This window comes from Mustelus asterias, chromosome 8, assembly GCF_964213995.1.
Source record: "Mustelus asterias chromosome 8, sMusAst1.hap1.1, whole genome shotgun sequence".
Classification (NCBI taxonomy): Eukaryota; Metazoa; Chordata; class Chondrichthyes; order Carcharhiniformes; family Triakidae; genus Mustelus; species Mustelus asterias.
The window spans coordinates 7,838,455-7,866,104 of NC_135808.1; the positions used below are offsets into that span (position 1 = coordinate 7,838,455).

General features: G+C 46.7%; 1 protein-coding gene and 1 long non-coding RNA gene across 5 annotated transcripts in view; both read right to left on the reverse strand.

Moving 5' to 3' along the window:
* Nucleotides 1–7,485: 7,485 nt before the first annotated feature.
* Nucleotides 7,486–18,745, reverse strand: LOC144496821 (uncharacterized). 4 transcript variants are annotated; one of them, XR_013498440.1, is made up of 9 exons: nucleotides 18,691–18,739; nucleotides 15,440–15,470; nucleotides 15,136–15,246; nucleotides 14,899–14,944; nucleotides 10,858–10,910; nucleotides 10,618–10,657; nucleotides 8,870–9,180; nucleotides 7,906–7,951; nucleotides 7,486–7,717 (listed from the first exon to the last, which is right to left on the reverse strand). It is a non-coding gene; the product is annotated as an uncharacterized LOC144496821 (long non-coding RNA). The 4 variants fall into 4 exon arrangements; XR_013498439.1 differs by lacking the exon at nucleotides 14,899–14,944 and adding an exon at nucleotides 16,582–16,822 and having other exon boundaries at nucleotides 18,691–18,713; XR_013498441.1 differs by lacking the exon at nucleotides 18,691–18,739 and adding an exon at nucleotides 16,582–16,822.
* A 5,559-nt stretch (nucleotides 18,746–24,304) lies between these two features.
* Nucleotides 24,305–27,650, reverse strand: part of LOC144497642 (polypeptide N-acetylgalactosaminyltransferase 3-like) — a 30,051-nt gene continuing 26,705 nt past the window's right edge. The window contains exon 10 of the mRNA XM_078219084.1: nucleotides 24,305–24,433. Within this exon, the coding sequence (XP_078075210.1) occupies nucleotides 24,305–24,433 (129 nt within the window). The remainder of the gene's footprint in view (nucleotides 24,434–27,650) is intronic.

The following is a 27,650-nucleotide window of genomic DNA, read 5'->3' on the forward strand; positions in this document are numbered from 1 at the left end:
TTAAGGTGATCTTTCTCTATATCCTCGCTATGACTGTGACAATATATTCTGCACTCTCTCCTTTCCTTTGCCTCCTATGTACTCTATGAATGGTATGCTTTGTCTGAATCGCATGCAAGAGACAATGAAATCATAGAAATCATAGAAACCCTACAGTGCAGAAGGAGGCCATTCGGCCCATCGAGTCTGCACCGACCACAATCCCACCCAGGCCCTACCTAATTGCCCTAATTGCCCTTGCAATGGCCCTTGTTTTTCATTGTATCTCAATACCTGTGACAATAATGAACTTTTTCTCAAGATGGCACCGGAGCGAGGTGACTTCTTGCAAGCTGTGCCCAGCATACCTTCTAATTCTATCTTTTACTCTCGTTCTATGGTTCTAAAATTTCATTCTAACTCTTTTAAACACTCTACCAATTCTCTAATTAAATCTCTTACAGATTTGGTGCACTAAGTTGACCTTTCTCTACACCCTGGCTATGACTGTTACGTTCTGTACCCTCTCCTTTCCTTCTCTATGAACGGTATGCTTTGTCTGTATAGCGTGCAAGAAACAATAATTTTCACTGTATACTAATACATGTGACAATAATAAATCAAATCAGATCAAATCAAATCGGCGTGGGTTTCCTCTGGGTGCTCCGGTTTCCTCCCACAGTCCAAAGATGTGCGGGTTAGGTGGATTGGCCGTGCTAAATTGCACCTTAGTGTCAGGGGGACTAGCTAGGGTAAATGCATGGGGTTGAGGGGATAGGGTCGGGGTGGGATTGTGGTCGGTGCAGACTCGATGGGCTGAATGGCCTCCTTTTGCACTGTAGGGATTCTATAAATAATTCAAATCAAAGGAAATGATTCATGAGGGAAGGCTGACAGTGAATTGATGCTATGCTACAGTGGCAATGAGCAAAGCGTATCAGTAGCTCGGTTGGCTGCTTGGCTGGTTAGTGATGCAGAGAGAGATGACAACAGCGTGGGTTCAATACCCACACTGGATGAGGTTTATTCACAAAGGCCCCACCCTTTCAACCTTACCCCTCGCCTAAGGTGAGGTGACCCTCAGATTAAAATCACCAGCAGTCATCTCTGCCTCCTCAAAGGGGAGAGCAACCTCTGGTCACCTGGGACTATGGCGACTTTACCTTTTATAAGACATTAGAACAGAAATTGCTGGAATTACTCAGCAACTGAGGCAGCACGGTGGCACAGTGGTTAGCACTGCTGCCTCACAACGCCAGGGACCCGGATTCGATTCCCGGCTTGGGTCACTGTCTGTGCGGAGTCTGTACGTTCTCCCCGTGTAGGTTTCCTCCCACAGTCCGAAAGATGTGCGGGTTAGGGGGATTGGCCATGCTATATTGCCCCTTAGTGTCAGGGGGACTAGCTAGGGTAAATGCATGGGGTTACGGGGATAGGGCCTGGGTGGGATTATGATCGGTGCAGACTCGATGGGCCAAATGGCCTCCTTCTGCACTGTAGGATTCTATGATTTATGATTCTATAAACTCAGGCAGTGTCTAGGGAGAGAGAAACTGAGTTAATGTTTCACCTCACTGACCCTTGCCAGAGATGGGGAGTATCTTAAAAGGTTAAAACTGCGCCGGTGAGAGACTTTAAACAAATCATCGATGCAGTGGGCATCTGGAACCCTGGTCACCACATGGAGATGCGTGGAGATGCCGGCGTTGGACTGGGGTAAGCACAGTAAGAAGTCTCACAACACCAGGTTAAAGTCCAACAGGTTTATTTGGTAGGGAGCAGTGCTCCGAAAGCTTATGGTATTTGCTACCAAATAAACCTGTTGGACTTTAACCTGGTGTTGTGAGACTTCTTACTGTGCCCACCACATTACAGACAGGATATTCCATGGTTAGAGAAAATAAGGGTATGAACGATGGAGAGGATTTCAGGATTGGGTGGATTCAGGATGCAACATCTTGGACATGTTCCCACTGGTAAAGGAGAGGTGCTGAGCTGGTATCATTGCTGATTTTCACATTCTGAAGAAGCTAGGTAATTGTAGACATTATAACAATGGAAGACCATTCCCCACTTCCCGAGGCTTCCCCGCACCCCTTTCACGAGGTCACACATTTGGTCTGTAACTCAACACCATTTACCTTTCCTGGTTCTACTTCGGATGATATACAAACCTAACAACTGCGGTGCAATAGTAATGCCCAGAGGGGTTAATGTTACATCATTGAGAGTCACACATCTCCTTTGAATATAGTTGACGAGCCCGGACCTGTTGCTGATGGAGCTTTTGTTACAGCGAGGGTAACACAAATACAGCTGCTTCTGCCGACTGAGACAAAGCAACAAGCCCATGACTCCTCAGGAAGTGCGGACAGATGGTTCGAGAAAGGATAGTGAAACTGTGAGCTTAAAGCTACATGGAGTGTGTAATATATTGTGACAATACTATGCCTTTAAGAAATTTGATTTGATTTAATTTATTATTGTCACATATATTAGTATACAGTGAAAAGTATTGTTTCCTGCACGCTATACAAAGCACACCGTTCATAGAGAAGGAAATGAGAGAGTGCAGAATGTAGTGTTACAGTCAGAGCTAGGGTGTAGAGAAAGATCAACTTAATGCAAGGTAAGTCATTAAAGCATTGTTAGAGAGTTTAAAAGAGTTAGAATGACGTTTTAGAAGCATAGAACGAGAGTAAAAGATAGAATTGGAAGGTATGCTGGGCACAACTTGCAAGAAGTCGCCTCGCTCCGATGCCATCTTGGATGCTTCTAATGGTTAGAATGTTGGTTTTAATCTGATCTAATGGTGTTTTAAGTGTTTACCCCAGGGATTTTGCAGAGTGGGGCTTCATTAGGACTGATTGGCAGCTGGAATATTCAAATTTAGATGCTTATTTTGGAGCTAAGAAAGCGGAGTCTCTTCACCCCTCCCTGAAGTTGGAGCCAGAGACTAAGTTTCCCTCTCTGAGGTTTTTCTGCCTTGAAGATACATCCTTCTCTGAAAACAGCTGTTTGATTTCTATCTAAGTGTTGAAAAGCTAAAAATCCAGCATCACATGTGCACTTGCTTATAGTGTGAACTAATTCTGCATAAAGGTGTATGTCTATGGAGTAGCTTTTAAATTGGAACAGAGATAGCTAGCTGTTAAGAAATATACTGTTTAAGTCTTGTAATTGGTAAAAGTTATGCTATTCTTTTTGCTATATTCTAACTCTTCTTAAATAAACTTTGTTTGATAAAAGCTCCCTTGTGGGTCACTTGAATCATACCTGGAGTGAAACACCTTATGTTCACCCTAATGCCAGAATCAAATGCAAAATTTAGGGTCTAGTTTAACTTCACCTTGGAGTTTCTGGGGTGGGTCTTCACAATGTTATATATTTTTTATTCATTCATGGGACATGGGCATCGCTGGCTGGACCAGCATTTATTGCCCATCCCTACTTGCCCTTGAGAAAGTGGTGGTGAGCCGCTTTCTTGAATTGCAACACCAGGTTAAAGTCCAACAGGTTTATTTGTTAGCAAAAGCCACTAGCTTTCGGAGCGCTGCTCCTTCGTCAGATAAGTGCGAGTTCTGTTCACAAACATAAAGACACAAACTCAATTCGCAAAATAATGGTTGGAATCCGAGTCTGTGTTTACCCCAATCCAACGCCGGCATCTCCACTTCTTGAATCGCTGCAGTCCACATCAATGCCGTTATGGAGGGAATTCCAAGATTTTGACCCAGCGACTGCGAAGGAACAGCCGATATATTTCCAAGTCAGGATGATGAGTGACTTGGAGGGGAACCTCCAGGTAATGGTGTTCCCATGTATCTGCTGCCCTTATCCTTCGAGATGGAAGTGGTCATGGGTTTGGAAGGTGCTGTCTAAGGATCTTTGGTGAATTGCAACAGCGCATCTTGTAGATGGTACACACTGCTGCTACTGAGCAGTGGTGGTGGATGTTTATAGATGTGGTACTCATCAAGTGGGCTGCTTTGTCCTGGATGGTGCTGAGCTTGAGTGTTGTTATATATGGTTCTGTGACATACACAAAGACTGATAGCCAAGTTCCGTACACATGATAGCCTCAATCGGGATCTTGGGTTCATGTCACAAACAGTACAGCACAGGAAACAGGCCCTTCGGCCCTCCACTATCTGTAACCCCCACGACTTGCCTGGGCTTGCAAAATCTCACTAACTGTCCTGTCTGGAGACAATACAGATTTTTCATCTGTGCTTAACGCTCTCTCCACTCACATTGTCTGTACCTTTAAGACTTGATTACGTGTAAAGACTCGCATTCCAACCATTATTTTGTAAATTGAGTTTGTGTCTTTATATGCCCTGTTTGTGAACAGAACTCGCACTTACCTGACGAAGGAGCAACGCTCCGAAAGCTAGTGGCTTTTGCTACAAAATAAACCTGTTGGACTTCTTACTGTAAGAAGTTTAACAACACCAGGTTAAAGTCCAACAGGTTTATTTGGTAGCAAAAGCCACACAAGCTTTCGAAGCTCTAAGCCCCTTCTTCAGGTGAGTGGGAATTCTGTTCACAAACAGAGTTTATAAAGACACAGACTCAATTCTGTGACATACACAAATACATAACAGTGACCAAGACACCACACAACCCTGCCACAGCAACCTCTGCAAGACGTGCCGGATCATCGACACAGATGCCATCATCTCACGTGAGAACACCATCTACCAGGTACACGGTACATACTCTTGCAACTCGGCCAACGTTGTCTACCCGATACGCTGCAAGAAAGGATGTCCCGAGGCATGGTACATTGGGGAAACTATGCAGACGCTGCGACAACGGATGAATGAACACCGCTCGACAATCACCAGGCAAGACTGTTCTCTTCCTGTTGGGGAGCACTTCAGCGGTCACGGGCATTCAGCCTCTGATATTCGGGTAAGCGTTCTCCAAGGCGGCCTTCGCGACACACGACAGCGCAGAGTCGCTGAGCAGAAACTGATAGCCAAGTTCCGCACACACGCGGACGGCCTCAACCGGGATATTGGGTTCATGTCACACTATTTGTAACGCCCACAGTTGCGTGGACCTGCAGTTTCACTGCCTGTCTTGTCTGGAGACAATACACATCTTTTTAGCCTGTCTTGATGCTCTCTCCACTCCCATTGTTTTGTTTCTTAAAGACTTGATTAGTTGTAAGTATTCGCATTCCAACCATTATTCATGTAAATTGAGTCTGTCTTTATAAACTCTGTTTGTGAACAGAATTCCCACTCACCTGAAGGGGCTTAGAGCTTCGAAAGCTTGTGTGGCTTTTGCTACCAAATAAACCTGTTGGACTTTAACCTGGTGTTGTTAAACTTCTTACTGTGTTTACCCCAGTCCAACGCCGGCATCTCCACATCAGGACTTCTTACTGTACATACACAAACATCAGAGCAACTTGCCAACCAATCAGCACCCTTTTCTCCTGCAGTATAAATTGTTGGGAGTCTGGAATTTGCCATTCTTGCATTTATCATGAGTACAAGATGAAAAGTTTCAGCACCATATGATTGCGGAATCTACATACATGTAAAATGTATGTAATCCATAGAATGCTCATGTATAACAGAATCATGGGCGGCACGGTAGCGCAGTGGTTAGCACTGCTGCTGCACAGCTCCAGGGTCCCAAGTTTGATTCCCGGCTCAGGTCACTGTCTGTGTGGAGTTTGCACATTCCCCTCGTGTCTGCGTGGGTTTCCTCCGGGGTGCCTCCCAGTCCAAAGATGTGCGGGTTAGGTTGATTGGCCAGGTTAAAAATTGCCCCTTAGAATCCTGAGATGTGTAGGTTAGAGGGCTTAGTGGGTAAAATATGTGGGGGTAGGGCCTGGGTGGGATTGTGGTCGGTGCAGACTCGATGGGCCGAATGGCCTCCTTCTGCACTGTAGGGTTTCTATGATTCTATGGAATGGTTACAGCACAGGAGGCCATTCAGCCACTCTGCAAGAGGAATTTAGCTCTTCCCACCTTTTTGTCCTCCTCTTGCCCTAGGTTCTTTCACCAATTGTCCTATGTGCCCTCTGGTTCTCAATCCTTCCATCAGTGGGAAGTCTCTCCACTCCTCTACCACCCCCCCCCACCGACAACTGTGCTGTCCAGATCCCTCACAATTTTGAACACCTTTAACAAATCTCATTCTTCTCTGTGCCAAGGGGAACAAATCCCAGCTCCTCCAATTCTATCCATGTCACTGGAGTTCCTCATCCCTGGAACCATTCTCGGGACTCTTTCCCAGTCTTCTCATTCTTCCACAAGTGGGCTAAACTATGAGGCCATTCAGCCCATTGAGTCTGCACCAACTCTCCAAAAGAGCATCTTAACCATGCCCAACCCCTGCCCTATACCAGTAAGCCCAAACATTTACCATGGTTACTCCATCTAACCTATACATCTTTGGACACTAAAGGGCAATTTATCATGGCCAATCCATCTAACCCATACTGGGGGAAATATGAGCACTTGGAGGAAACCCACACAGGGAGAACATGCAGACTACACTCTACCATGGTTGTAATCAAACCCAGGAGCTGTTAGCCACTGTGCCTCCCACAAAGTGCTTTATAAAGCATGATCATGGTCTCAGCTGTGTACTCTATGCAAGTCCTGGGATATACCTGCAGACTCCATTCAGAAGCCTGATTGCAGCAGAGAAGCTGTGATTGAGTCGGTTAGTACATGACCAGACTTTTCTTTTTCCCAAAGGAAGGTGGAAGAGAGAATGTCTGGAGTGCATGGATTATGTTGGCTACTTTCCCAAGGCAGTGGGAAGTGTAGACAGAATCAATGGATTGGGCTACATTCACGACACTTGTTATTTCTTGCAGAGCAGGAGCCATACCAAGCTGTAATACAACCTGAAAGAATGCTTTCTATGGTGCATCTGTAAAAGTTGGAGTTGTAGTGGACATTCCAAAATCTCTTTAGTCTTCTCAGGAAGTACAGGTGGTGGTGGGCTTTAACTATGATGTCAGCATGACTCATGACCATTTCTACTTCACTCCCATTGATGCAGACAGGGATCTTGTTAAAATGTGCTGCATATCTGAATTGAACAGTGGATCACGCAAAAACAAAATTTCAAATAATTTCTCTCCACATGGTGGCAAAGTGGTTAGCACTGCTACCGCACAGCACCAGGGACCCAGGCTTGATTCCTGGCTTGGCTCACTGTGTGAGGTCTGCACGCTCTCCCTGCAGGTTCCTCCAGTTCCCTCCCCACACTCCAAAGATATGTGGGTTATTTGGATTGGCTATGCTAAATTGCCCTGGGGTACTAGCTAGGGTAAATGCATGGGGTTATGGACATAGCATGGGATTGTGGACAGAGACTTGATAGACGAACAGCCTCCTTCTACACTGTCAGGATTCTATGATCTGATCAAAAGTAAAGACAAACCTCCCTGTGAAACAGTTGGGGTGTTAGAGGAAAAGGAAAGTCAAAAAACCAGCTGCCTGTCATGTGAGAAATGAAGAAAATAATTTTGAATAAAAAAACCACACTAGATTTTATTAGAGACAGATCATGCAAATCTCGCAGCCTGAATACAGCTTGACACTTTCAGCTCCACGTCAGCGAGGCCTCAGACATCAGCGCAGAGGTCAGGACTTCCACGGCTCACCCGCAAAGTCAGAATCTCAAAAAGGCAGCTCTCAATCTCACCCAAATGCTTTGCATTAACAGGTAGAAATTCCAGGCCCAGCATGTTCCCTGTAACCTGTGGGGAACACAAAGACAGAACTGTTCAGTGCTATCTCAGTATTAGCTCCGGCAGCAGTGGGGAGGGATGAGTGTTCATAGCACTGTAAACGTCAGCACGGGGTAATTCAGTAACTCTAGTCTGTATGGCTTCAACATTAAAAACACCCAAAGAATTCAATGTGTAATACGGAATTATTCACATACCTCATGTAGCAAATAGCTTTAGGATCATCCACCTGTCTCTGTAAACCTGAAAGAAATAAACAGGATGCTTAAAATTAACTCATGGCACGTGCTGATCCCCAATTGCCCCCTTGGGAAGGTGGTGGTGAGCCACCTTCTTGAACCACTGCAGTCCCTGTAGTTTAAGTACACCCACAGTACTGTTAGGGAGTGAGTTCCAGGATTCAGACCCAGAGAGGAACAGCTGATGTAATACATGACCACAAGAACCTACAAAAGGGTCACGAACGAAGCCTAGTCCATCGTGCAATCCAGCCTCCTATCCATGCTGCTCCTAGTTCTTAAGACAAGCATCTGTCTGGATCACTCTCCAGAGGAGTCAAAAGGCTGGAAATCTAGGACCTACCTAAACATATATTTGGAGCTGTGTGCTAGCTGGTTCTAAAAAAAGGGATTCATATCTATGGGGGAAATACTATTAAATTGGAGCAACAGACATAGCTTACCTGTTAAGAACTTTACTTTGCCATGTCTAATATTTTAATTAGTAACAGTTATACTAATACTTGGATATATTCTGTGTTCTTAAATAAGGTTGGTTCTGATAAAAGCTCCCGAGTGGGTCACTTGAATCATACCTGGGGTGAAACACCAGGGTCTAGGCTAACTTCATAAAATTTCCTAGGAGTTTCTGGTCTTGTCCTCAACACTTTGTCCTGGATGGTGTCGAGCTTCTTGAGAAGCTACACTGAGGGAGAAAGCCAACAAGGGATGCTCAGAGCACTGTGTGTATCACCAGGGTTAAATCAGTAACTCTAGTCAAGTGTCATCATTATCACCCCTATGTTGCTTTTGTTTCTCCAAAAGAAAAATTTAAGGCCTGCAGTTCACGGCAGCCAGTTCGGAACATTCTTAAACAGTCTCAACATTAAAACATGACCAGGAACCCATAACAGGAGTGTTGCTTGTGTTAGAATTCACTCACCTCATTGTGCTTTACAGCTACAACTTTCACTTCAAGAACAGCAGCACGGTGGTTAGCACTGCTGCCTCACAGCACTAAGGACCCGGGTTTGATTCCAGCCTCAGGTGACTGAGGAGTTTGCACATTCTCCCGTGTCTGCATGGGTGTCCTCTGGGCGTTCCGGTTTCCTCCCACAGTCCAAAGATGTGCGGTTAGGTGGATTGGCCATGCTAAATTGCCCCTTAGTGTCAGGGGGATTAGCTGGTTGGGATTGTCAGTACAGGCTTGGTGGGCCAAATGGCCTCCTTCTGCACTATAGGGATTCTAGAATCCTGTAAAATAGATGGATAAAGATGTACATCAGTGATGATGTTCAGAGTGGTTTGTGTTAGTTCAGTACCGCTACTCTAAAATATTAACACAGTGCCACTCAGAGGTCGGCATCTTACCATAGACTGGGACAACTGAAAAAGCTGCCCACCCGAGCTAGCACCATGCCCACAGGGCAGGGGTCCCCGCTGCGCTCAATGAGAAAGAGTTTGCCATTGCACTGTTAATAATTTGGCAATTGACACACCAACACCTTCTCTACCCTCCAGCCTGCAATGAAGGCCGTAAATACACCCCATAACATAATGGCATTCCCATGTTCTCAGCAGGTTTAACTCCAAGAACAAAGAGAATAAAGAACAATAGAGCACAGAAACTGGCCCTTTGGCCCACCAAGCCTACGCTGACACATGGTTTCTATCCCTCTGTTCACCTCCCATGTGTCAAGATAGGCCTTGGACGCTGCTAACATGCCTGATTCCACCATCTCCTCTGGCAGCCCGTTCCAGGCACCCACCACTATGAAAAACCTTCCCCCGAACATCTCCCTTAAGAACAAAGAACAAAACAGCACAGGAACAGGCCCTTCGGCCCTCCAAGCCCACGCCGCTCCCTGGTCCAAACTAGACCATTCTTTTGTATCCCTCCATTCCCGCTCCATTCATGTGGCTATCTAGATAAGTCTTAAACGTTCCGTGTGTCCGCCTCCACCACCTTGCCCGGCAGCGCATTCCAGGCCCCCACCACCCTCTAAAATACGTCCTTCTGATATCCGTTTTAAACCTCCCCCACCCCCCCGAAGCTATGACCCCTCATGAATGTCACCACCGACCTGGGAAAAAGCTTCCCACCGTTCACCCTATCTATGCCTGTTATAATTTAATACACCACTATTAGGTCACCCCTCATCCTCCGTCTTTCCAGTGACAACAACCCCAGTTTACCCAATCTCTCCTCATAACCAAGCCCTCCCATACCAGGCACCATCCACTAAACCTCTGCACTCTCTCAAGCCTCCATGTCCTCCTGACCTTGAGCCTGTACGCCCTTGTAATTGGCACTTCCACCCTTGGAAAAAGCCTCTGCCTTTCGTAATTTTGTAGGCCTCTATCAGGTCTCCCCTCAACCTGTCTTTCCAGTGAAAACAATCCCAGTTTATTCAACCTCGCCTCATACCCAACCACCCCACCGCATCCTGGGTGACAGTGGTTAGCACTGCTGCCTCACAGCCTTCCAGACCTACCCATTAGGTAGGTCTAGAAGGTAGGGATGTGTTCGGCACAACTTGTGGGCTGAAGGGCCTGTTTGTGCTGTAGTTTTTCTATGTTTCTATGTGCCAACTGTTATACTTGATGCCCTGGGGTGCTGAATGTGCCAGACCCATTGCAGAATTAAATTAACCATTTATAATTGTGAAATAATTACTCTCCAGCACTTGCCTCTCGCATGGAGTCACGATTCATCTTGTTCATTGCTGACCTGTAAAGATAATCAGAGGAGGAGGTGGTGAGCTGCTGGCTGTGGGACTATTACCCGGGTTTAACCGCACGGCAGCAGAACATTCAGGGCACTGTGAGTTTCGACAAGGTTCATTCAGTAACTCTAGTCTAGTCTATAAAGATTCATCATTTACTCCGCTGCCAGGCTAAAGCCCCGCTTAGAAGGAATTATTCACATACCCAAGCACACCACTCGGAATCAGGTAATGGAGACCCTTCTGTCCGTCCAAACCCTGAAAAACAGAAAGAATCTGTAACACAAACCCAAGGGTGAAATAATAAATCCCAGCGATTTGTCAGCGCAGTGTGTATATATATCGCCAAGGTTAATTCAGTCTGTAGAAGCAACTTCATAGAACTCCCAATAGTGCAGAAACAGAACATTCGAACCGATTCTGCACCGACTTTCCCCACAGAACATCCCATTGCTGTAACCCCATATTTATTCTTCAATCCCCCTAACCTATTCACCTTTGGACACCAAGAGGTAATTTAGCATGGCCAATCCCCCTAACAAAGGAAATTACAGCACAGGAACAGGCCCTTCGGCCCTCCAAGCTTACACCGACCATGCTGCCCGTCTGAACTAAAATCCCCTACCCTTCCAGGGACAATATCCCTCTATTCCCATCCTATGTATTTGTCCAGACACCCCATAAAACTCACTATCGTATCTGCTTCCACTACCTCCCCCAGCAGCAAGTTCCAGGCACCCACCACCCTCTTAAAAAAGAACTTGCCTCGTACATCTCCTTTAAACCTATGCCCCCTAGTAATTGAATCTACACATCTTTGGACAATAGGGACAATTTAGCATGGCCAGTCCATCTAACCTACACATCTCTGAAACGTGGGATGAAACCAGAGCACCTGGGGGAACCCCACAGTCAGTCACCCAAGCCAGGAATTGAACCCGCTTCCCCTGCGCTGTGAGGCAACAGTGCTACCTCTGTGCGGCCTCAAATTGTCCAACTACTTCATTCACATAAGACCATAAGACATAGGAGCGGAAGTAAGGCCATTCGGCCCATCGAGTCCACTCCACCATTCAATCATGGTTGATTTCAACTCCATTTACCCGCTCTCTCCCCATAGCCCTTTATTCCTCGAGAAATCAAGAATTTATCAATTTCTGTCTTGAAGACGCTCAACGTCTCGGCCTCCACAGCCCTCTGTGGCAATGAATTCCACAGACCCACCACTCTCTGGCTGAAGAAATTTCTCCTCATCTCTGTTCTAAAGTGACTCCCTTTTATTCTAAGGCTGTGCCCCCGCGTCCTAGTCTCCCCTGTTAATGGAAACAACTTCCCTACGTCCATCCTATCTAAGCCGTTCATTATCTTGTAAGTTTCTATCAGATCTCCCCTCAACCTCCTAAACTCCAATGAATATAATCCCACGATCCTCAGACGTTCATCGTATGTCAGGCCTACCATTCCTGGGATCATCCGTGTGAATCTCCGCTGGACCCGCTCCAGTGCCAGTATGTCCTTCCTGAGGTGTGGGGCCCAAAATTGCTCACAGTACTCCAAATGGGGCCTAACCAGTGCTTTATAAAGCCTCAGAAGTACATCCCTGCTTTTGTATTCCAAGCCTCTTGAGATAAATGACAACATTACATTTGCTTTCTTAATTACGGACTCAACCTGCAAGTTTACCTTTAGAGAATCCTGGACTAGGACTCCCAAGTCCCTTTGCACTTTAGCATTATGAATTTTGTCACCGTTTAGAAAATAGTCCATGCCTCTATTCTTTTTTCCAAAGTGTACGACCTCGCACTTGCCCACGTTGAATTTCATCAGCCACTTCTTGGACCACTCTCCTAAACTGTCTAAATCTTTCTGCAGCCTCCCCACCTCCTCAATACTACCTGCCCCTCCACCTATCTTTGTATCATCGGCAAACTTGGCCAGAATGCTCCCAGTCCCGTCATCTAGATCGTTAATATATAAAGAGAACAGCTGTGGCCCCAACACTGAACCCTGCGGGACACCACTTGTCACCGGTTGCCATTCTGAGAAAGAACCTTTTATCCCAACTCTCTGCCTTCTGTCTGACAGCCAATCGTCAATCCATGTTAGTACCTTGCCTCGAATACCATGGGCCCTTATTTTACTCAGCAGTCTCCCGTGAGGCACCTTGTCAAAGGCCTTTTGGAAGTCAAGATAGATAACATCCATTGGCTCTCCTTGGTCTAACCTATTTGTTATCTCTTCAAAGAACTCTAACAGGTTTGTCAGGCACGACCTCCCCTTACTAAATCCATGCTGACTTGTCTTAATCCGACCCTGCACTTCCAAGAATTTAGAAATCTCATCCTTAACGATGGATTCTAGAATTTTGCCAACAACTGAGGTTAGGCTAATTGGCCTATAATTTTCCATCTTTTTTCTTGTTCCCTTCTTGAACAGTGGGGTTACAACAGCGATTTTCCAATCCTCTGGGACTTTCCCTGACTCCAGTGACTTTTGAAAGATCATAACTAACGCCTCCACTATTTCTTCAGCTATCTCCTTTAGAACTCTAGGATGTAGCCCATCTGGGCCCGGAGATTTATCAATTTTCAGACCTTTTAGTTTCTCTAGCACTTTCTCCTTTGTGATGGCAACCATATTCAACTCTGCCCCCTGACTTTCCTGAATTGTTGGGATATTACTCATGTCTTCTACTGTGAAGACTGACGCAAAGTACTTATTAAGTTCCTCAGCTATTTCCTTGTCTCCCATCACTAGATTACCAGCGTCATTTTGGAGCGGCCCAATGTCTACTTTTGCCTCCCGTTTGTTTTTAATGTATTTAAAGAAACTTTTACTATCATTCCTAATGTTACTGGCTAGCCTACCTTCATATTTGATCCTCTCCTTCCTTATTTCTCTCTTTGTTATCCTCTGTTTGTTTTTATAGCCTTCCCAATCTTCTGACTTCCCACTACTCTTTGCCACATTATAGGCTCTCTCTTTTGCCTTGATGCATTCCCTGACTTCCTTTGTCAGCCATGGCTGCCTAATCCCCCCTCTGATAACCTTTCTTTTGTTTGGGATGAACCTCTGCACTGTGTCCTCAATTACTCCCAGAAACTCCTGCCATTGCTGTTCTACTGTCTTTCCCACTAGGCTCTGCTTCCAGTCGATTTTTGTCAGTTCCTCCCTCATGCGCCTGTAATTACCTTTATTTAACTGTAGAACCTTCACATCTGATTCTGCCTTCCTTCTTTCAAATTGCAGACTGAATTCTACCATATTATGATCACTGCTTCCTAAGTGTTCCCTTACTTTAAGATCTTTTATCACGTCTGGCTCATTACATAACACTAAGTCCAGAATAGCCTGTTCCCTCGTGGGCTCCATCACATATTCTGATTCTCTTTTCCAAATTTCATTATGAAATACCAATCCTTACTGGAGTTCACTGCAGCCAATTCAGAATTAAAGTATTTTTTAAGGTTTATTTATTCATGTTACAAGTAGGCTTACATGAACACTGCAATTAAGCTACTGTGAAAATCCCCCAGTCACCACACTCTGACATCTGTTCAGGTACACTGGGGAAGAATTTAGTATGGTCAATGCACCCAACCAGCACATCTTTCTGACTGTGGGAGGAAACCGGAGCACCCAGAGGAAACCCACGCAGACACGGGGAGAATGTGCAGACTCCGCACAGACAGTGACCCGAGCCAGGAATTGAACCCAGGTCCTTGGCGCTGTGAGGCAGCAGTGCTAACCACTGTGCCGGACGTTATTTGATGAAATGTGGATGTCACTGGCCAGTCCAGCATTTGTTGCCCATCCCCCAATTGCCCTAGCTTGCCAGGGACATTTCAGAGGAGCAGTTAAGGAGTCAACCAGTGCTGTGGATCTGGAGTCACATGTAGGCAAGGCAGATTTCCTTCCCTAAAAAAAAAGCTTTTTTGCAATAGCTTCAGTCAATAGTATCCACACACCTGATGAAGGAGCAGCGCTCCAAAAGCTTGTGATTCCAAATAAACCTGTTGGGCCTTAACCTGGTGTTATGAGACTTCTTACTGTGCCCACCCCAGTCCAACGCCGGCATCTCCACATCAGACTAGTTTTCGATTCCAGATTTTTTTTAAAAATTGGAACTTAATGAGTAGCCACAATAGGATTTGAACACATGTCCCCCAGAGCGTTAACCTGTCCAGTGACATGACCAAGAGGCCAGTCTCCCTATATAGATCAATGTGACAAAAGAATGACTCACCTTGCTATGCTACACCAGTGATTAAAGTCTCAGCCATCCCCACAACCTGCAAAACAAACAGGACAACTGATTCTTGTCCTCAAAGCCCCAGGGCATCAAGTAACACCCAGCAGGCGACAAGCATTCAGAGCACTGTAGGTGTCGTCAGGATTTTAATTCAGTAACTCTAGTCTGTAAAGTGTCATCATTAATGCTCTTCTCAGAACGTCAATCGCAGTGAAGAGATTTATCACGTACCTGATCAGATTGAGTGGAGCCAGCACAGGCTGGTTGGGCCGAACAGTCGCTTCCTTTCACGAATGCTGAGTGCATTTGTATGACACAAGTCATCCATTGTGGTCAACGAATCTGAGAGAGAAAGAGACACCATCAATAGTCTCCCTGCTTGAGGAACCAGAGACGAGTCCCGTGCAATGTTCAGGAGCGTTCAGAGCACTGTGTGGATCGTCAAGTTTAATTCAGTTACTCTAGTCTGTAAAGTGTCATCATTAACACTCATTTAACACATTCAACCCTTGGATCTAATTCTTTGTGTACATACCTGGGCCCCAACGCAGTGTTCAGCCTTCACTCTAAATCAAAACAAAAAAAAAGTCAAGAAAAAATATTTTTTCCCTATTATCGTTTCATCAAATTCCAGAAGATGTCGAGGGTTAGTATGGTGTCGGGAAAGGATCATGTGGCATGGTGGGGCAGGCTCAAAGGCCTAGTTGCTACGTTGGATGTGGGTATCCAGTATCTGTTGGTCTGCCTCCAACAGTCTGAAACAGAGTAGCCTGCTGGGTCTTTCCAGAGGACAGTTTAAGAGTCAACTCACATTGCTGCGGATCTGGAGTCTCATATAGGCTAAGACCAGGGAAGAAAGGCAATTTCCTTCCCGAAAGGAAGGACACTAGTAAACAGATTTTTACAACAATTGGCAATAGTTATTGTGGTCACAATTACTGGGAATAGCACTGCTGCATCACAGTGCCAGGGCCCCGGGTTTAATCCCAGCCTTGGGTCACTGTCTGAGTGCACATTTTCTCCATGTGTTTCCTCCGGGTGCTCCAGTTCCTCCCTCACGACAAAGATGTGTAGGTTAGGTGGATTGGCCACAGTAAATTGCCCCTCAAGGTGTCCAAATGTGTAGATGAGGTGGATTAGCCATGGGAACGGGGGGGGGGGGGGGGGGGGGGGTGGAAGGAATAGTGTGGCGAGATAGGTAGGCCAGGATTTGTCTCGAGCAGTCATTTTGATGCATTCACCCTCCCTCCACCAGGGGGCAACACCCTCCAAAAATCACTGCACATTTTAAACTCGGCCCAACAGAAAAGGACAAAGGCTCCCCGAGCCTTCGTACACGTCTTTTTCCCCCCACACACAAATACAAACCATGCTTTAAAGAAATCGATGTTCAAAACACTTAAACTCTATAAAGGATCTTTAAACAGTCTCTGAGAAGGGGGATTTATCCCCGAAACAGGAGGCCTGAATACGGATTAACACGTTGGATGTTCCCTGCTTGTATTAAGTCAGCAAGTTTGCCCTCCCCCATTATACAGTTTGAGGCAGCGTTCAGATACAGAGTCTAAACAGTGATTTTTGACAGGGCCAAGGAGGAAATGTTATACACCTGTTAACAGATGTATAACATTTTCACAGAGGATTAAAGTTTATCTATTAGTCACAAGTAAGGCTTACATTAACACTGCAATGGAGTTCCCCTAGTCGCCACACTCCAGCGCCTGTTCGAGTCAATGTCTTTCAGACCATGGGAGGAAACCAGAGCACGTGGAGGAAACCCATGCAGACATGGGGGAGAACGTACAAACTCCACACAGCCAATAACCCAAGCCAGGAATCAAACCCAGGTCCCTGAGGAGGCAACAGTGCTAACCATTGTGCCACTGAGTGTGTCTGGAACGAGTTGCCAGAGGTAGTTCTAGAAATGGGTACAATTTTCATCTTTTTAAAAGCATTTAGACAGTTACATGGGATATGGGCCAAACACAGGGAATTGGGACTAGCTTAGGGGTTATATAAAAAAAGACAGCATGGACAAGTTGGGCCAAAGGATCTGTTTCCATACTGTAAACCTCTGACTCAAAGTCCGAATGTTACTGGCAAAATTGACTCCCGCTTCAAGGCAGATTGCTGGATCCTATCACAAAGGACACCAGAGTCCCATTCCAAAGCTGCCTCTAGTCTGCAACCAGCAAACACCGGGTCAAACAAGAGGAAAAACTGGATCAAGTAATAACCTTCCCCCTCACTCCTGAAAAAAATCCCGAGCAGATTCCAAAACACAAGTTTAAAAGGAAAGCAATCAAAATGGGGGCCAGGTAGTTGGCAGTAAAATGTCTGACCTCACATGGCCCCTCGTGGATCTCATACTAAAACCACCTCCCAAACACAAAATTAAAACCTCAATCTAAAATTCACAGCAAGCTCCCTTCTGACAAACTTTAAAAAAGCATTTATAAATTAGCAGAAAGAATTCCAGATAGTTATCATACTCTGCAAGTACAACAAAATCAAAGAGATTTTCTTTCAGAACAGACACAGGCTTCAAGAGCCAGAGGGCCTGTCTGACTCACACTGTACTGTTCTTTGTTCGAACATCAGGTTCTTGAAAACAAAAACCCCCAATATTAGTATCCCGGAGACAGTGAAATATCCACTTCTGAAAAATCTCTACCCCCAACTGAAATATTTTGCACTCGCCCTTTGCATTTGAAAGAACTTTTTAAAAAAATAATTTTTAACATGGGGTGGCACAGTTTAGCACTGCTGCCTCACAGCACCAGGGACCCAGGTTCGATTCCCGGCTTGGGTCACTGTGCAAATTCCAGACATTCTCCCCGTGTCTGTGTGGGTTTCCTTTGGGTGCTCCAGTTTCCTCCTACAGTCAAAAGACGTACTGGTTAGGTTGATTGGCCGTGCTAAATTATCCCTGGTGTCAGGGGGATTAGAAGGGTAAATATGTGGGGTTACAGGAATAGGGATCTGGGTGGGATTGTGGTCAATGCAGACCCAATGGGCCAAATGGCCTCCTTCTGCTCTGTAGGGATTCTGTGAAAACAAGATCAGGATGTTGACCATCTTTAAGTTTAAGTGTCACAAGTAGGCTTACATTAACACTGCAATAAAGTTACTGTGAAAATCCCCTAGTCACCACACTCTGGCGCCTGTTGGGGTACACCAAGGGATAATTTAGCACGGCCAATGCACCCTAACCAGTACGTCTTTTGAACTGTAGGAGGAAACCCACACAGACACGGAGAGAAGGTACAAGCTCCACAGCGACCCAGCCAGGAATCAAACCTGGGTCCCTGGCACTGTGAGACAGCAGTGCTAACCACTGTGCTGCCCATATTGTCATTCCTCCCCCATACCCCTCAAAGAGAAGTAACTAGCACTTGAAGAATGCAGTCTTGAAGGAAAATCTGGGAGGAATCTGCAACATTCAGAAACACATTTCTCTACACCCTAGCTAATATAACACTGCATTCCCCACCCTCTCCTTTCCTCCTCTAAGTTTTGTCTGTATAGTTTTGCACTGTATACTAATACATGAGACAATAAATCAAATTATTGAAATAAAAAGCTCTGATTACTGAACTCAAGCAAATTTTAAGAGTGACCTCATGAATGAATGAATGTTAATTTATATCTCAATATAAATTACAAATAACACAAAATGTAAATATTATACAATTAAATATAAAATAATTACATAAATATATTATCTAATTACTAATTATGTAACTCTATGTCTCCAGCCTCCCACTCCAAGGCTCCCACACTCACCTCTCCCTGTTCCAAGCTGCAATAGGATGCATTTGCGGGTGCGCACCTTTAAAAGCACCAAACCACGTGGCGCCCATGGGCCATCAGGACCCCTTGAACCCAGCGGCTGCCCGCTGCATTCGCCTGAACATTTTCCACCGGATTCAATTTTTTTTGCTTGGGGCGGAGGGACGTCATTACCACGCTATCTGTTTTTTAAAAAATTTAAACCCGTTACTTACTCATTTTTTCCCCCTTAAATTGGATTTTTAAAATTCTGCGCAGGCACATTTGAGGACGAGTGTTGGCAGTGGGGTCTTTTTTTGAATGAGACCAAATAAGGAGATTCTTGTCCTTCCCCCAATTCCTCAATGGGACCAAATAAGGAGATTCTTGTCCTTCCCCCAAACTCATCAAATAAACTGATAAAAGTGTCTCCTTTTCTAACAGGAAAGTTAAATTCCCAACCATTAAATAAAGGAGGCAGAAAATTATGATAGTTGCTCCTTTCTCTGGACGGTTCACGCACTCCCAAGCCACCTGCCCTTTTTGCAACCTTGTGGAGTCCGTGGATCATGTCTACGTTCAATGTTATAGTCTGCACCCCCTTTTCAATTTCCTCAAAAACCTGTTGATGTTTTGTTTGCACTTCAGTCCCACGCTCCTGTTCTACGGATACCCGGTGCGGAGAGGGGAGGGGAGGGATGGCGACCTCCTCGTGAACCTGCTCCTGGGCTTGGCGAAACACGCCATTTACCGGTCCAGGCAACGGGCGACCGAGGGGGCCGTCCATCCTGACTGTCTGCCCCTCTACCGCGGCTACGTTCACGGCCAGGTGTCCCTGGAGAGGGAGCATGCGGTGTCCACGGGTGCGGTTGATGCCTTCTGTGCCCGTTGGGCGCCGCAGGGGTTGGGGTGCGTTATCGACCCTAATAATCACATTTTAATTTGATGTTTTCAAGTTTCCTTTGTACTTTGATTTTTGTTTGGGCTGTTCCCCCTCCTTTTGGGGAGCTGCCCCTTTTACTTTGTCCTGATTTAATTTGAGTTTGTTTATTTGGTTTGACCTTAAAAGAGGCCAAGCCACCTGCCCTTTTTGCAACTTTGTGAATCCATGGATCATGTCTACATTCAATGTTATAGTCTGCACCCCCTTTTCAATTTCCTCAAAAACCTTCTGTTGATGTTTTGTTTGCACTTCAGCCTCACGCTCCTGATCTGCAGGCATCCGGTGCAGAGGGGGAGGACCTCCTCGTGAACCTGCTCCTGGGCCTAGCAAAGCTTGCCATCGACAGGTCCAGGCAGTGGATGACTGAGTGGGTCGTCCAACTTGTCTGCTCCTTTACCAATATTCGTGGCCGGGTGTCCCTGGAGAGGTGCCCAGGGGCACTGTTGATGCCTTCCATGCCCGCTGGGCATCGCAGGGACTGGGCTGCATTATCGACCCTTTAATCGCATTTTATTTGATGTTTTAAGTTTCCTTTCCACTTTGTCTTTTGTTTCAGGCGGTTCCCTTCATTTTGGGAGCTGCCCCTTTTAATTTGTCCCTGAGTTAATTTGAGTTGGTTTAATTATTTGGCCCAGAAAGAGCCTCCTTTCTCTGGAAGAGAGAAGATTTGAGATGAAAGTAATGGTACACAATGAGCTTATTGTATCCTGCCTTTATCAGGAATGGATGTGACCTGGCTGTTTCCAGTCAGTGCCTCTTTAATTAGACAATATAATCACTACAGTGCAGAAGGAAGCCATTCGGCCCATCAAGTCTGCACCGACTCTCTGAAAGAGCATCCCACCTAGGCCCTCCCCATCCACCCTATCCCCATAACCCTGCACGTTGACCATGGCTAATCCATCTAACCTACACATCCTTGGACTGTGGGAGGAATCCCGCACAGACATGGGGGAAGACACATGCAAACTCCACATAGTGTGGAGAATTGAACCCTGGTCCTTGACGCTGTGAGGCTGCAGTGCTAACCACCGTGCCACCTTATGGCAGAGGTCACCTGACTCATGGGCAGCACAGTAGATGGAGGCATGGGATCAAAGGTTATGGGGAGAAAGCAGGATTAGGCTATTGAGTTGGACGATCAGCCATGATTGTGATGAATGGCGGAGCAGGCTCGAAGGGCTGAATGGCCTCCTCCTGCTCCTATCTTCTATGTTGGTATGTTTCTCACAGCGCCAGGGACCCGGGTTCAATTCCAGTCTTGGGTTACTGTCTGTGTGGAGTTTGCACATTCTCCCTGTGTCTGCGTAGGTTTCCTCCGGGTGCTCAGGTTTCCTCCCACAGTCCGAAAGACGTGCTGGTTAGGGTGCATTGGCCGTGCTAAATTCTCCCTCAGTGTACCCGAACAGGCACCGGAGTGTGGCGATTCTCAGTGTAACTTCATTGCAGTGTTAATGTAAGCCTACTTGTGACACTAATAAATAAACTTTAAACTGACTATGTCAAGCCAGGTAACACCTGCTTTAGTTTATGGTTGCATTTCAATCCAAACAGCCTTGATGGAGTTCAAAGAACAGTACAGCACAGGAGCAGGCCATTCGGCCCACCAAGCCTGCACTGACACATGAGGCCTTTCTAAACTAAAGCCCTCAGAGAAGATGGTTCCATTAGAGAGGGGGCGGAGAAAGCAGTGTGACGCAACTCTGTGCTTAAAAAAAAGGGACACTTTTCTGGGGGTGGGATGGATGGGGATGTTGGAGAGATTGTTGACTGTGGGAGAGTTGGGGCAGCGGCTGGCTAGACTGGACATCTCGGGGGTGGGAAGGATGGAGATTGCTTCAGGAGACGAATGTTCACAACATTGACAGAGTTGAGGAAGCCCAAAAGTGTGGTTCAAAAACAAAGCATACCTCCTTGACCCTGTTGCCGCTGTGCATGCTGCTCCCTCGATGTTCCACGTTGCTCCCTCGATGTTCCACGTTGCTCCCTCGATGTTCCATGTTGCTCCCTCGATGTTCCACGTTGCTCCAAGCTACACCCCAACACATACCTCTGCCCACTTCATCTCCTCCCAAAAGATAAACTCAGCAGTCCCTCTCCCCATGCCCTGCTGACTAAGAAACCTTTCTCCCAAAATAACCCCCTCATGTAGAGGTCCCACTCCTCACCAGACCCCCACATCTCCCCCCTTGGCTTAAAGGAACAAAAACCCCTTCCTCACAGGCCTGTGGGACCACCTGCCCTTGGGTCTGCCGGACCCACTCCCCCCTGCTATTCCCGCTGGATACCTCTGCCAGCCATCGGGGATGCTGGATCATCTGACCGCCTCAGACCTGCTGGGACCCTGCACTCCCATCCGATTCAGGACTCAGCCGGCTGCAGACCCACCCACTCCGGGCAACCAGAGGAACCTGAGGCCCACCCCAAACCACCCACCTACCGAATGGCACAACTGTCGTGATGGACGAGTGTTGTCGAAATGAGCACCGGGTGTGCACATGAATCATAGAATCCCTACACTGCAGAAGGAGGCCATTTGGCCCATCGGGTTTGCACCGAGTCTCTGAAAGAGCACCATTACCCAGGCCCTATCCCTGTAACCCCAAATATTTACCCCATTAATTCCCCCAACCGGTGCACCTGGAGGAAACCCACACAGACACAAGCTCTAAACACAGTCACCTGAGGCCGGAATTGAACCCGGATCCTTGGTGCCGTGAGGCAGCAGTGCTAACCACTGTGCCACCCATATTCCCACCATGAGATGGGAAGAGACCTGCCACTGCAAGGCACCTCTATAAAGTGCTTTCAAATGTATAAATGTTGACTGCTTTCTCGCATTGAAATTATTTACGTTTAGCTTGAATTTTATTTTCTTTCAAAACATATTTCATTGCTTATTCGCAACCAGAAGGAGCTGAACTATTTGCTCCAACAGTCTCCCCAGTCACTGTCCAGAGGAATCCAGGGCAAATGGCACACGGGATAACAAGGGAAATTGTGGGACTGAGGCGGAGGGACAACTGAAACAATGATTAGAGCAACAATAATGACAATACTGGGACACTAAGGGGCAATTTAGCATGGCCACTCCACCTAACCAGCGCGTCTTTGGAGTGTGGGAAACCGGCGCACCCAGAGAAAACCCATGCAGAAACGGGGAGAACCTACAAACTCCACACAGGCAGTCACCCGAGGTCGGAATTGAACTCAGATCCTGGTGCTGTGAGGCAGCAGTGTAAGAGCAATTTTGATAATGAGAGTCAAGCATGCTGGGAATTTTGGTCAAGCTATAATTAAACGCAGATGCATGTCAGAGAAGGTTGCAGTGAGTCGGTTGTTGTGGGGCAACAGGGCTACAGGGATAGGGCTTGGGTGGGACTGTTGTCGGTGCAGGCTTGATGGGCTGAATGGCCTCCTTCTGCACTGTAGGGGTGCCATGAGTCGTGACCTGGTCTGTGACCTGACACTTCCTGTGTTGACCAAATAAGGATCGTTGTCTGGACTGATACCAGACATGCCGGAGCCATTGTTACAATTTATAGTGAGGCTAAGTAATTTACATGCAACTTATAGAATCATGGAATCCCTACAGTGCAGGAGGAGGCCATTCAGCCCATCGAGTCTGTACCGACCACAATCCCACCCAGGCCCCATCCCCTTAATCCCATGCATTTAGCCTAGCTAGTCCCCCTGACACTAAGGGGCAATTTAGCATGATCAATCAACCCAACCCACATATCTTTCAGACTGTGGGAGGAAACCCGAGCACTCGGAGGAAGCCCACACAGACACAAGGGAGAATGTGCAAACTCCACACAGACAGACAGTGAACCAAGCCGAGAATCGAACCCGGGTCCCTGGTGCTGTGAGGCAGCAGTGCTAACCACTGTGCCACCATGCCACCCCCAACTTGGTATAAACACTTGGGAGTTGTTTGTGAGTAACTCCATCGGCCGTGATCGAACATTGTGATTGGTTTCTGATGGATCATTGGCTGTGTGACTGAGGGGCTGAATGGCCTCCTTTTCCCTGTCAATACGATAACATCGCCGTTAACGTGTTTCCCGCTCTAACCATTTATTCATTGGCAAGAAACGACATGTAAAAATTGCTTGTAAACGAAGTCACAACCGGTGACAAAACGTTCAGAAAACCGGGAGGGTTTCCTTCTTAAAATATCTCCCGTTAACATGTCTCGGGCTCGTACATTTGGCACCTCCCGTCCCATAACTAACACAACGACGGCCATTTTGGGAAGATCAGTGCATTGTGAAGGACTGCCACCCTGACAGTACAGTTTAACAAAACTCAAATCACCAACATGGAGTGGCCAACACCCTCCGAAAACTGTCCCCCCCAGTGGTCGGGAAGTAAAGACTCACTTCCAGGACACAAATTCCAGCAGAAAACTTGAGCTGTCAAAATAAGGCCAATTAATGTTTCTTTCAAACAAGAATATTAACTAGTCTCAAAAACATTTGGACATGGGAAATCCTCACAGTCAAGAATCATCCAATCAGGTCAGGAAGTTTGTCTTCCTGGGTGACCGATGGTGGAAGCAGGGAGGTTTAGCGATGGGCGGATGGTCTGTTTAAACCTCCAGAATTGGAGTTGGCATCAGTAAGGTCCCTAGGTACAGACGCACTCTGCACTGCAGGTCACACTGCCGAGGGAGCAAGTGTCTCAGTCAAAACCTCCGCTGATGAAAACCCAGTGCTGTCGCATGTCGGCTGGATCGCACTGGACCATTTTCACATACTCCCCCCTCACGGATAGACACAGGCCCAGCGCTGCGTTCAGTATCATTCCATCCTGGGTAAGAGAAACAAGACAGTCACCTTCCTGCAAGCCTCTCCTCTATACAGGAATCACAGAATCTTTTTTATAGACATTCGTGGGACATGGGCGTCGTTGGCTGGGCTAGCATTTATTGCCCATCCCTAATTGCCCGAGGGCAGTTGAGAGTCAACCACATTGCTGTGGCTCTGGAGTCACATGTAGGCCAGACCGGGTAAGGACGGCAGATTTCCTTCCCTAAAGGACATTAGTGAACCAGATGGGTTTTTCCGACAATGGTTTCATCAGTAGATTCTTAATTCCAGATTTTTAAAAATTGAATTCAAATTCCACCAGCTGCCGTGGCAGGATTCGAACCCGGGTCCCCAGAACATTAGCTGAGTTGCTGGATTAATAGTGGATAATACCATTGGGCCAACGCCTCCCCACAAGAAGGCCTTGCATCCCATCACGTCTATGCCAGCCTTCGGTGGAACCATCCAAACCACCCCAATCCCCGCTTTACCCCCATAGCCTTGCAAGTTTATCTTTTTCAGGTGCCCTTCCACTTTCCAGCATACAAACAGGGAGCAGGTGAAGAAGGCCATTCAGCCCCTCGAGCCTGCTCCACCATTTAATAAGATCACAGCCAATCTGTTGGCAAATCTGCATCCTGCCTAATCCACAATAACCTTTCCCTCACCCTCCCACTGTTTATCAAGAATCTATCTCACTCAACCTTAAGAATATTGAGAGACTCTGTTTCCACCTGCTTTTCATTCTGATACTTTGACCATAGAATCCCGACAGTGCAGAAGGAAGCCATTCGGCCCAAAAAGTCTGCACCAGCTACAATCCCAACCAATCCCTATCTCCATCAGGAGAGGTGATGGCCCAGTGGCATTATCGCTAGATTATTAATCCAGAAATTCAGATAATGTTCTGAGGACTCGGGTTCGAATCCCGCCACGGCAGGCAGTGGAATTTAAATTCAATAAAAAAAGAATCTGGAATTAAGAATCTACTGATGACCATGAAACCATTGTCGGAAAAACCCATCTGGTTCATTAATGTCCTTTAGGGAAGGAAATCTGCCGCCCTTACCTGGTCTGGCCTCCATGTGACTCCAGAGTCACGGCAATGTGGTTGACTCTCAACTGCCCTTGGGCAACTAAGGATGGGCAATAAATGCTGACCAGCCAGCGATGCCCATGTCCCACGAATGAATAAAAGAAAAACCCATGCTTTTACCCTAGATAGTCCCCCGACACTAAGGGTCAATTTAGAAGATAGAATCCCTACAGTGCAGAAGGAGGCCATTCGGCCCATTGAGTCTGCACCGACAACAATCCCACCCAAGTCCTATTCCCATAACCCCACATATTTACCCTGCTAATCCCCCTGACACTAGGGTCAATTTAGCATAGCCAATCCACCTAACCTGCACGTCTTTGAACTGTGGGAGGAAACCGGAGCACCCGGAGGAAACCCACGCAGACACGGGGAGAACGTGCAAACTCCACACAGACTCCAAGCCGGGAATCGAACCAGGGTCCCTGGTGCCGTGAGGCAGCAGTGCTAACCCACTGTGCTGGGAAGTGAGCTCCATAAAACTCACCACCATCTGCAGGAAGAGATTGTGCCTGACCTCAGAGGGAAGGGAAGGGAAATAAGGAGGGAAGGAAGGAGACGTTCAGCCCCTGTAGGCTGCTCTGCCACCACTCAATTAGATCATGGCTTTGATCTGTACCTTCACTCTATCCACCTGCCTGGACTCTGCAGGCCTTCAATATCCTAACGAGTGGATTTGAGGAAATCCTTTTCCACCCAGAGGGTGGTGGGAATCTGGAACTCACTGCCTGAAAGGATGGTAGAGGTGAGAACCCTCACAACATTTAAGACACAATTTAGATGAGCACTTGAAACCACATAGCGTACAAGGTTACGGACCAAGTGCTGGAAAATGGGATTAGAATAGACAGGTGCTTGATAGCTGGCACAGACACGATGGGCCGAAGGTCCTCTTTCTGTGAAGTAAAACTCTATGGGCGGAATTTTCCCGTCCCACCCACCACGGGAATCATAGCGGGAGAGACACGGACCATGCAAAAGTCTGTTGTCCTCAAGTGGGATTTTCCAGTCTTGGGGGCGAGTGGGGCCAGAAAGAACAAAGAACAAAGAAAATTACAGCACAGGAACAGGCCCTTCGGCCCTCCAAGCCTGCACCGACCATGCTGCCTAACTGAACTAAAACCCCCCTACCCTTCCAGGGACCATATCCCTCTTTTACCATCCTATTCATGTACTTGTCAAGACGCCCCTTAAAAGTCACTACCGTATCCGCTTCCACTACCTCCCCCGGCAACGGGTTCCAGGCACCCACCACCCTCTGTGTAAAAAATCTGCCTCGTACATCTCCTTTAAACCTTGCCCCTCGCACCTTAAACTTATGTCCCCTAGTAATTGACTCTTCCACCCTGGGAAAAAGCTTCTGACTATCCACTCTGTCCATGCCTCTCATAATCTTGTAGACTTCTATCAGGTCTCCCCTCAACCTCCGTCGCTCCAGTGAGAACAAACCAAGTTTCTCCAACCTCTCCTCATAGCTAATGCCCTCCATACCAGGCAACATCCTAGTAAATCTTTTCTGTACCCTCTCCAAAGCCTCCACATCCTTCTGGTAGTGTGGCGACCAGAATTGAACACAATATTCTAAGTGCGGCCTAACTAAGGTTCTATAAAGCTGCAACATGACTTGCCAATTTTTAAACTCAATACCCCGGCCGATGAAGGCAAGCATGCCGTATGTCTCCTTGACTACCTTCTCCACCTGCATTACCACTTTCAGTGACCTGTGTATCTGTACACCCAGATCCCTTTGCCCATCAATACTCTTAAGGGTTCTGCCATTTACTGTATATTTCCTATCTGTATTAGACCTTCCAAAATGCATTACCTCACATTTGTCCAGATTAAACTCCATCTGCCATCTCTCCACCCAAGTCTCCAACTGATCTATAGCCTGCTGTATCCTCTGATGGTCCTCATTGCTATCCGCAAATCCACCAACCTTTGTGACGTCCGCAAATTTACTAATCAATCCAGTTACATTTTCCTCCAAATCATTGATATATATTACAAACAGCAAAGGTTCCAGCACTGATCCCTGAGGAACACCACTTGTCACAGCCCTCCATTCAGAAACGCACCCTTCCACTGCTACCCTCTGTCTTCTTTGACCGAAAATCCCTCC